The 9,552-nt window shown below is 51.9% G+C and overlaps 1 protein-coding gene across 2 annotated transcripts in view; it reads right to left on the bottom strand.

The window, feature by feature from the left end:
- The window catches only part of TULP1 (tubby like protein 1), a 14,801-nt gene that overhangs the window by 4,248 nt on the left and 1,001 nt on the right, over positions 1-9,552 (bottom strand). The window contains exons 4-13 of one of the 2 annotated variants that reach the window (XM_011945382.1): positions 9,228-9,386; positions 8,437-8,586; positions 7,410-7,511; positions 7,217-7,333; positions 6,809-6,912; positions 3,830-3,835; positions 3,559-3,729; positions 3,297-3,409; positions 1,598-1,709; positions 1,420-1,518 (exon numbers count right to left, since the gene is read on the bottom strand). In XM_011945382.1, coding sequence (XP_011800772.1) covers positions 1,420-1,518; positions 1,598-1,709; positions 3,297-3,409; positions 3,559-3,729; positions 3,830-3,835; positions 6,809-6,912; positions 7,217-7,333; positions 7,410-7,511; positions 8,437-8,586; positions 9,228-9,386 — 1,133 coding nt within the window. The remainder of the gene's footprint in view (positions 1-1,419; positions 1,519-1,597; positions 1,710-3,296; positions 3,410-3,558; positions 3,730-3,829; positions 3,836-6,808; positions 6,913-7,216; positions 7,334-7,409; positions 7,512-8,436; positions 8,587-9,227; positions 9,387-9,552) is intronic. The other variant, XM_011945383.1, reaches the window with a different exon arrangement.

Here is a 9,552-nt window from a genome sequence, read left to right as displayed (position 1 = left end):
TGTCTCAAAAAAAAAAAAAAAAAAAAAGTCATGTCACTCCTTTTGCTCAAAACCCTGCTGTGGCTTCCCATTTCTCTCCGAGCAAAAACCAGTTTTACAGGCCCTGTCTACCCCTTACCCTCACTTTTCTGACCTCCTCTCCCTCCAGCCACACTGGTTACCTGGTGGTTCCTCCAGCCCACCAGGCTCCCTCCTGCCACAGGACCTTTGCACTGGCTCTTCCCTTTGCCCAGGTGCTCTTCCCCCAGATATCCGTAGGCTCACTCCCTCACCTTCTTATTGAGGTCTGCTCTCACAACTATATTTAATACTGAGACTTACACACTTGTCATCTCCCTTCCCCTGTTTGACTTTTTTCTTTTAAAATTTTTTATTTTTTTATTATTTATTTATTTACTTATTTTGAGATGGAGTCTAGCTCTGTTGCCCAGGCTGGAGTGCAGTGGCGTGATCTTGGCTCACTGCAACCTCCGCCTCTGGAGTTCAAGCGATTCTCCTGCCTCAGCCTCTTGAGTAGCTAGGATTACAGGCGCCTGTCACCACACCCAGTTAATTTTTGTATTTTTAGTAGAGACGGGATTTTACCATGTTGGCCAGGCTGGTCTCAAACTCCTGACCTTGTGATCTGCCAGGCTTGGCCTCCCAAAATGCTGGGGTCACAAGCGTGAGCCACCGTGCCCAGCAACATTTTTTAAATTTTTGAGACGGCGTCTCGCTCTGTCGCCCAGGCTGGAGTGCAATGGCGTGATCTTGGCTCACTGCAACCTGTGCCTCCCGGGTTCAAGCAATACTCCCTGTGTCAGCCTCCTGAGTAAACAGGTGAGATTACAGGTGCCCACCACTACACCCGGCTAATTTTTGTATATTTAGTAGAGATAGGGTTTAGCCATGTTGGCCAGGCTGGTCTCAAACTCCTGACCTCAGGTGACCTGCCCACCTTGGCCTCCCAAAGTGCTGGGGTTACAGGTGTGAGCCACTGCACCTGGTCTGACGTTTTTCCCCATAGCACTTACCACCTTCCAGTATGCTCCATAATTTACCTATTTATCACAATTATTGTCTACTGTTACTCTCCTCCCAATATAATGCCAGCTTCGGGGGGGTGGGGCAGATCTTTGTTTTGTCCACGATGTCTTCCAGGTGCCTAGGATAATACTTAGCACTCAATATGTGTGGTCAATGAACATATGAATGGATATAATATATGAATTTGGTGTAAACTCCGAAAACAACCAAAAAGCCTATTGTGGTTTTTCAGTGAATTCAATTACAAAAAGCCCAAATCCATTCCATAGATGATCAGAATGAATTTGTGTTGGAGGGTGATGAACGTGCCCAGGGAGTTGGCTATTTCCTAAGCTGAGCCCCGACTCCCCTGTTTCTCAAATAAGGAGCCAGGGGCCGAGGTGCGGGGCTCACATTTCGGGGCCGGATGGGGACCCTCTCGTTCTCCGCACTCATGCCAGGAATGATGACGGTCATGCGCCGGGGGCCACGGAAGCCCAGCACGTTGGTTTCCTGGGAGGGAAACAGATGCCTGTGAGGTCAGCCCCTGTAAGGGGAGCAGCCTGGCATGGGGGACAGGTGGAGTCCTCACATAGATCACAGCTGCCAGCTCCTGCCGAAGGCTTGCCACGTTAGTGCTGTACCCACGCTGTGGGTTCTGCCCGTTGTCAAAGACCGTGAAGCGGTTCCCCAGGAGGTTGGACCTGCAAGCAGGGTAGAGCTTGGGGCAGGGCTGAGGGGACCTACATCCCTGCCCCAGGCCCCTTCCACACAGCCAAGCAGTTTAGAGAGCTTCCTACAAGGGTGGGGGTGTCTTAGAACCGAGCAATTCATGTTCCCTGCCCCAGGCTTCCCCCTGTGCAGAGGTCTTTTTAAATGCTGGCCCAACCCAGGGCATGGTGGCTCAAGCTTGTAATCTCAGCACTTTGGAAGTCAGAGGAGGGAGGATCGCTTGAGTCCAGGAGTTTGAAACCAGCCTGGGCAACATGGCAGGCAACCCCGTCTCTACAAAAAATACCCGCCCCCCACCCGCCAAATTATCTAGGCACCGTGGCATGTGCCTGTAGTCCCAGCTACTCAGGAGGCTAAGGTGGGAGGATCACTTGGGCCCGGGAGGTCGAGGCTGCAGTGAGCCATGGCCATGATCACATCACTGCACTCCAGCGTGGGTGACAGAGTGCACGCCAAAATAAATAAATTAAATAAATAAACAAACAAATAAATAAATAAAAAAGTCTGAATCTACAAGGAGACTAGGCAATGTTAAAATCCCAACTCCATCTCTTACTATTACTAGCTGTGAGATCTTGGGCAAGGTATTTAAACTCTCTGAGCCCCAGCATCCCAAAATGGACCGAGCAACAGCATTTCCCTCATTTGGACAATAAGAGGATTGAATGGGTTAACATTTGGACGTGACTTAGAATTACACCTGACACATAATTAGGCCTTATAAAAGTTTTGTTAAATACATACATTTATTTATTCATTTATTTTTGAGACAGAGTCTTGGTCTGTTGCCCAGGCTGAAATGCAGTGGCATGATTTCAGCTCACTGCAACCTCCACCTCTTGGGTTCAAGAGATTCTCCCACCTCAACCTCCCAGGTAGCTGGGACTCCAGGTGCGTGCCACCATGCCCAGCTAATTTTTGTATTTTTAGTAGCGACGGGGTTTCACCATGCTGCCCAGGCTGATCTCGGATTTCTGACCTCAAGTGATCCACCTGCCTCGTCCTCCCAAAATGCTGGGAATACAGGCATGAGCCACTGCACCCAGCCTGAATATATACATTTAAGAAGTAAGGCCTGACTCAGGCATCCCCTTCCTTCCGCGCTCAGATTCGTGGTGAAGATTAGATGAGATGTATGGGAAGACAGCACAGGATAGTGCTGAATATATGTTCATTCATTTGATCAGTAAATACTTGTTGAGCTAATAAGTGTTCAGTGCTAGGAACTGAGCCCTAAACAAGACAGGCACAGTGCCTGCCCTTGTGGAACTTATGCCCTGCTCCAAGTGAAGCCCTGTGCTGGCAGCAGTGTGGGCATCGCCTGGGTGCTCATTAAAAAAGTAGACTCCCGGGCCCACCCCACACATTGAAACGTTTTAATAAGCTCCCCAAACGATCTATGTACATCAAAGTGAGAGGCCCGAGGCTAGGGGATGTTTCCAGGGTGCCCAGTGTGGTGGGTGCCCTGCCAGGCACAGCAGGACAGAGATGACTGGCTATGGCCTTCTTGCTGACCCAAGCACCCCCCGACCCCTCGGTCCCAGGAAACCCAGCCCCACCTCAGCTTCCCGATGAAATTCTCCCCGCCTCGGGACAGATTGGTAGGGTCGCTGGAGATGAGGTAATTGGCTGTCTTGCTCCGTTTTCGTTTCCTGCCAGCCAAGAGGAACACCTGGGGAAAAGGGGAGACAGGTAAGAGGATGGGAAGAGAAGGTGGGAAGGGATGGAGGTGAGCGGCGGGGAGAAAGCAGGCCCGTTTGTCCCCTGGCCCCCATCCCCGACCCCTCCACCCTCCCTCCTCTGCTGCATCTCCCCACCCACCTTCTTCTCTGAGTCCAGGTGCAGGAAGTAGGAGGGATACATGCCTCGATCCATGCCCTTCTTGTCGCGGGTCAGCCGGCAGCGCACCGTGCGGCCCTGGGGGGCAGGCCGCAGCACAAACTCCCGGGGTTCATCCACCTCCACGGGGGGAGACGGGGCCCTCTCCTCCTTCTGGGTGGGGGCAGAGGATCCATCAGCCCCAGACCACCAGCTCCCCCGCCCCCAGCAGGTCCCAGTGCTGAGACAGGGGCAGCCCGGCAGGACAACTCACCGCTTTCTGTGTGCGGAGAGAACAGAGAGGCTGGCTGGAGCAGGGGCCGCATCCCTGGAGGCTGGGACGCCACTGCCCCTCACGCTCCCTGGCAGCCCGGCACGGCCAAGTTAGGAGGCTCTGGGGAGCTCTGTGATTTATTTTTATTCTGCTTAGCTTGTGGTTAGGAGCACACGCTTTGGAGCCAGACTGTCTAGGTTCAAATCCTAGTTTCACCACTAACTGTCTTAACTGTTAAGTTTCACCACACTGTAACTCAATTTTCTCATCTGAGAAGTAGGTATAGTAGGGGTGGATACCTGGGACAGGCCTTCCCTATGTATTTAACAAATGCTTGCATAAATTCTATCAGGGTACCATAGTTCCAAGTACTTTCCAAATATTTACTCATTTCATCCTCTTATCACCCCACCGCGGTAGTCATCCCCATTGTGTAGATGAAGAAGCTGAGGCTTAGAGAAGTTAAGTCACTTGCCCAAGTTCACATAACTAGTAAGAGGTGGGGCTGGGGCATGAGTTCTGTCCAGTCTCCTATGAGGTCCAGAGCCTTTAGAAAGACCTTTCCTCCTTTGCACACTGTCTCAGGCAGGGAAGTGGGGCTAACAGAATGGACTGCTGTGTTCTAAGCACTATGAAAGTGTTAGCTGCCACTCTTACTGTTAACTAATGAATACTAGAGTCAAGATGATATTCATTATCATAAGATGGCACCCAATGATCCTTGTCTCCTGGTATTTGTGCCTTTATGTCGTCTCCTCCCACTGCATACCAGGGTTGCTCCCTGTGACCAGTAGAATATGGCAGAAGTGATCATGGGCCACTTCCAAGGTTAGGTCATAAAAGATATTGTGGCTTCTACATGGCTCTCTGTCTCTTGGACTTTGGGAGAAGTTGCCTGCCATGTCATAAGAACACTCTGAAGCAAAAAATAGATAAGCATAAGAACACTTATGAAGCATAAGAAGCAAAAAAATAAATAAAATTTTTAAAATAATAAAAAAAGAACACTCAAGCAACCTCCAGGAGAGGTCCCTGTGGGAAGGAACTGAGATCTCCAGCTAACACCCACCACAGGGAACTATTTTAGAAGTGGATCCTTCATTTCCAGTGAAGCCTTCAGAGTGACCGAAGCACCAGCTGACATTTTGACTGCAACTTCCTCAGAGACCCTGAGCCGGAACTACTCTGCTAAGCCACTCCTAGATTTCTGGCTCTCAGAAACTGAATAAGAAAGTAAATGTTGTTTTAAGATACTCAGTTTGGGGTGATTCGTTACACAGCAATGCATAGTTAATACATGAAGGAATATGTAAGCCCACTTTGCTCATTGAGAAACTCCTAAGTACAATTTGGTGACATAAAACCCTAGGGTGGCCTGGTGACCCCACAACAGCCCCTTCTGTTCTCACAAACTTGGTGCCCTTTGTCTTCATGTTCTATCCCTCACAGGAAGGGAGCCAAGAGTCTAAGCCCAACTTTCCCAACAGGGGCAAGCATGGACTGCCAGCCTGGGTGTGTGTATTTGAGGGTTCAATCCTATTTGGGAGCCACGAAGAATCCCTGATGTGCTGTGGTTGGCCGTTTTTTTTTTAATTTATTTTTCATTTTTTTGAGATGGAGCCTCGCTCTTGTCACCCAGGCTGGAATGCAGTGGCGCAATCTCAGGTCACTGCAACCTCTACCTCCTGGGTTCAAGCGATTCTCCTGCCTCATCCTCCCAAGTAGCTGGGACTACAGGTGCGCACCACCATGCCCTGATAATTTTTGTATTTTTAGTAGGGATGGGGTTTCACAATGTTGGCCAGGCTGGTCTCGAACTCCTGACTTCAAGTGACCCATCTGCCTCCTCCTCCCAAAGTGCTGGGATTACAGGCGTGAGGCACCCTCCTGGTCATGGCGGTTTTTGTTGAGCACAGGTTTGCAGTGTGTTTGAGGGAGGCTGATGTGGAGCAGTGAATCCTCAGCTCAGGGACAAGTGATCACCTGTTCTCTAGGCTAGGCTGTTCCAGAAGAAACTTGGGAAACAAAAGACTATGTTTGGAACACGATGTGGAGAAAGCCAGAACTTACTCAAACACTTCAGCAGCTGCGAATTTCAAGAGCCTACTGTACTGAAGGCTCTTTTGCAGTTACATTCCCCCCGGGAGACAGTAAACTGGCCCTTCAGTTTGTACATCAGCATCTGGCAATCTTGGTTAATGTGAATCAGTCCCCCCTAGACCTGACCACTCCTGCACAAACTAATAAACCTACAAAGCTAAAATCCAGGCCCTGTCCTTGTGATGATCTCCCCACTGGGGGAAACCTGTTCCTTGAAAACTTTTGTTACTTTCTCTCAGTTGGACCTCCCTCTCTTGCTTACTCCAGCTTTTATGTGTTGGTGTCTGAGTCCTGTTTGGGAGCAGGGGCAATATTCAAAATATTTAACAACTTGTTCGCCATGGAGATGCCTACTGGTAAGCTTGGAGGAGAAACCAGGAGGCCCCTGATGGGCAGTGTTAACCCTTTTGTTGCTGGAGTGTTTAGTTGTGGGAGGTTGGGAGGTCCTGGGTAAGGTGGGTGAAAGTGCCTGGGGAGCTCAGGGCAGTAGGGTGGAAACATTTTAACAACGGGTGCAGCTGACTATCAGTCAGTCCCCATCTGCCTCTCTGCCTGTGTGCTCCTCCTCCCCGGCACAAAAAACATGGGGGGGCGTGGGAGCATCTCTGGCTGTCTGGTGGTTATGCTCCAGAGGGGAGGCCTCAGAGAGCCCAGATGACATAAGGCCCTTGCATGGCAAGTCCTAGCTTGGTGACCCCACAAACGCCTCCTCTGTTTGCACAAACCTGGTTTCCTTTGTCCTTATATCCTGTCACAAGAGGGGGAGCCAAGGTTCTAACCTCAAGTGGCTCCAAGCCCCCACCCTCTAGGATCCCAAGTCCAGGCCCTTGCCTCTGTTCCCTGAAGGGACCTCAGCCCCCTGCCCCTCTGGGCCCCAACCTTTTTGCCTTTTCCTTTGGCTTTGCCCTTTTGATTGCTGTTCTTTGTCACCGTAGCTGCCTCCTCTTCCTCTTCTTCCTCCTTCCTCCCGCCTTTGGGAGTGCCTGGGCATGGAGGGGGAAACAAGGTTGTGAACAAAGTGCTTCCAACACCCATGTCTCACTTGGATGCTCCCCACAACCACAAGAGAGTCGACTCCATGTTATTATTAGAGCTCAGAAAGGCTAAGACACCTGCCTGAGTCCGCACAGCTATCAATGTGGGGGTCAAGATGCCCCGCACCTTGTCTGACTCTAGACCCTGAAAACTCCTTACCTAGCACTGTCCCGTATGATGTAAGGACCCTCCAGCTCCCCGCCCCCAGGACCACCTCAAGATGTCACCACACCAGAAGCCCTTGCCATCCACCTTTCTTCTTCAGGGCTTTCTTGTCAGGACTGCCTTCCCCAACCAGAAACATGGCTGCTGGGCTCTTCCTCGCACTGGCTGGGCTCCCTGAGGGGTCCTTGTCGGCCTCCCCAGACCCTGCATGTGTGGATGTGAAAGTGTCACAACCCCCAGTGCAGCTAGAGTTCCCTGTTCCTCCCTGGGCTGGGCTCACCTTTCTTCTTGGTCTTTCTCATCTTGGTCCCCTCCCCTGCTGGGGCTTCCTTATTCCTAACACGCAGAGGTTTCGGCGGGGGCTTAGGGCTTCCCAGGTCTCCTGGAAATGGAAGATGGGGGTCAGGCAAATAAGGTGTCTACTGGGGCTGAAGGCTGCCTTCCAACTCTCTTGTCCTCCCTATAGTCCCCAGGGAGGCTCAAAGCTTGACAGAGGCCCACAGCCTGCTGTCTTTTTCTTTTGTTTCTTTCCTTTTTTGAGACAGTCTCGCTGTTGCCCAGGCTGGAATGCAGTGGCGGGATCTCAGCTCACTGCAACCTCCACCTCCCGGGTTCAAGTGATTCTTGTGCCTCAGCTGCCCAAGTAGCTGGAACTACAGGTGCACGCCACCACGCCCGGCTAATTTTTGTGACTTCTGCTCATCGGGTTTTTCTTTCCCTGAGGCCAAAAAAGCTCTGGGCAAACACCAGGAGCTTAACTAGCAGTTCCCGAATGAATGAACACCAGGCCTTCTAACCAAGCCTCTGAATCCTGCCTTTTGTCCCGTGTCCTCCAGGAAACCTTCTCTGGTCACGCTACAGAATGTGCCTCAGAGGCCCAAGGTCCTAGCTCTAGGCCAGGCCGCTGGTCCCTATCAGGTAAGGTGCCCAGACCAGGACACCATCACAGCATTGATTCACTGATTTCTTTTTACTGTAATCACTTTGATACTTTTATAAAAATCATAACAATTTCCATTGAGTTAAAACAAAAACTAAACAGAAATCACAAAGAAAACTAGAATCCTCTGTCCTCCTCTGGCTCACAGAGCTCAAGGGGCAGGGGCAGTGGGGCCAGGGGTAGGGGCATATATTGGTCTGTGTCCTTAAGGACCATCTGGGAGAGAAACCATCAGAGGAAAAACCCTCCGGTCACAGTACTGGATTCATTTTGAGGCCTCGATCACTGTGTCTCAGTGAGACACCAGGCCCCCCAAGCACAGAGCTGTTCTGCATCCCCGTGAGCTCTCAGCACCCTCAGCACCCACCCCTTGGGCCCTGGGCCTTGGCCCTCCTCTCCTTCAGGTCTGCGGAGCTCTTCTCTTTCAGGGGCTTCTTGGGAGGCAGAAGGATTTTCTCTTTCTTTTCCTCTGCCTCCTCTTCCTCGTCATCCTCATCCTCCTCTTCCTCCTCCTCCTCTGTAGGTAGAAACTCTTCATAATGGGAGTTTGAGTGGGGCCCTCCTTATCTGGGGAGCCCAGTCCCTCCAGACGCTGGGAAGTGGTGCATGGGCACCAGGAGGGGAGCCTGCCCTTCTGGAACAAGAACCCGAGACGTGGCACCTTCCCAGAAGAATGAGGGTGACTGGCAGCCTTCAGGGTCTGCAAGTCAGGGGAGTGGCTGGGGTTGGAGGACTCCTGTCCTGGGGAAGTGCCCTCCCTCTCTCTCCCTGATACCCTCCTCTCCTTACACACTCCCCTTGCCTCTTGTTTCCCCTTCTCCCTGCATCCACTCTGCTTCTTCCTGACCTTGTCTGTTTCTGACCTTGAGTCAGACCCATCTGAGCTACTTCTGGCTCCTAACTGCTATTTAAGACAAAACCCTTAACGGCTCTATGACTCAGTTTCTCCAGCTGTAAAATGGTGGTGGAGGGGAACAAAGGAATCACCCTCTCATAGTTGGTGCTTAGCACAATACCTGGCTCAAAGACAAGGCCAGAAAAGTGGGGGCTGTTTGATTACAATTGTTTTCTACCTCTCTGGGTCCTTCCCATCCAGCCAGCCCCTTCTCTCCTTAGCTCCACCGCCCCCTCACCCGCGTCCCTGGGGCCCTCTCTCACCGTCCTCCGCGTCTGGGGCACGAGCTACCAGAAAGGTTTCCCGGGGGTCGCGCTTCTTGGCCTCGGGGTCCCTGAGGAACCTGGCGTAGACCGTCTGCGGTGCCCGGGCCTGGGCTGGGTCTGGGGAAGGCTCCTCCCGCGGCCTCCCCTTCCGCCCAGCTGAGATGAGGGGTTCAGACGGGGTCCCATCCAGGGCTCCTCAGAGCCTCTACCCCCTACCCCCAAGCCTGGGCGCTTCCCCTCAGGCTCCTCACCTTAGGGGTCTCCCCTGGGCTGTTTCCACTTTCAACACTTCTCCCAGGCTTCCATTCGGCCTCCCACCCCC

Source organism: Colobus angolensis, unplaced genomic scaffold, assembly GCF_000951035.1.
Source record: "Colobus angolensis palliatus isolate OR3802 unplaced genomic scaffold, Cang.pa_1.0 Scaffold24, whole genome shotgun sequence".
Classification (NCBI taxonomy): Eukaryota; Metazoa; Chordata; class Mammalia; order Primates; family Cercopithecidae; genus Colobus; species Colobus angolensis.
The sequence above is the reverse complement of the archived record's forward strand: the minus strand, read 5'-3'. Positions and strand labels throughout refer to the sequence as shown.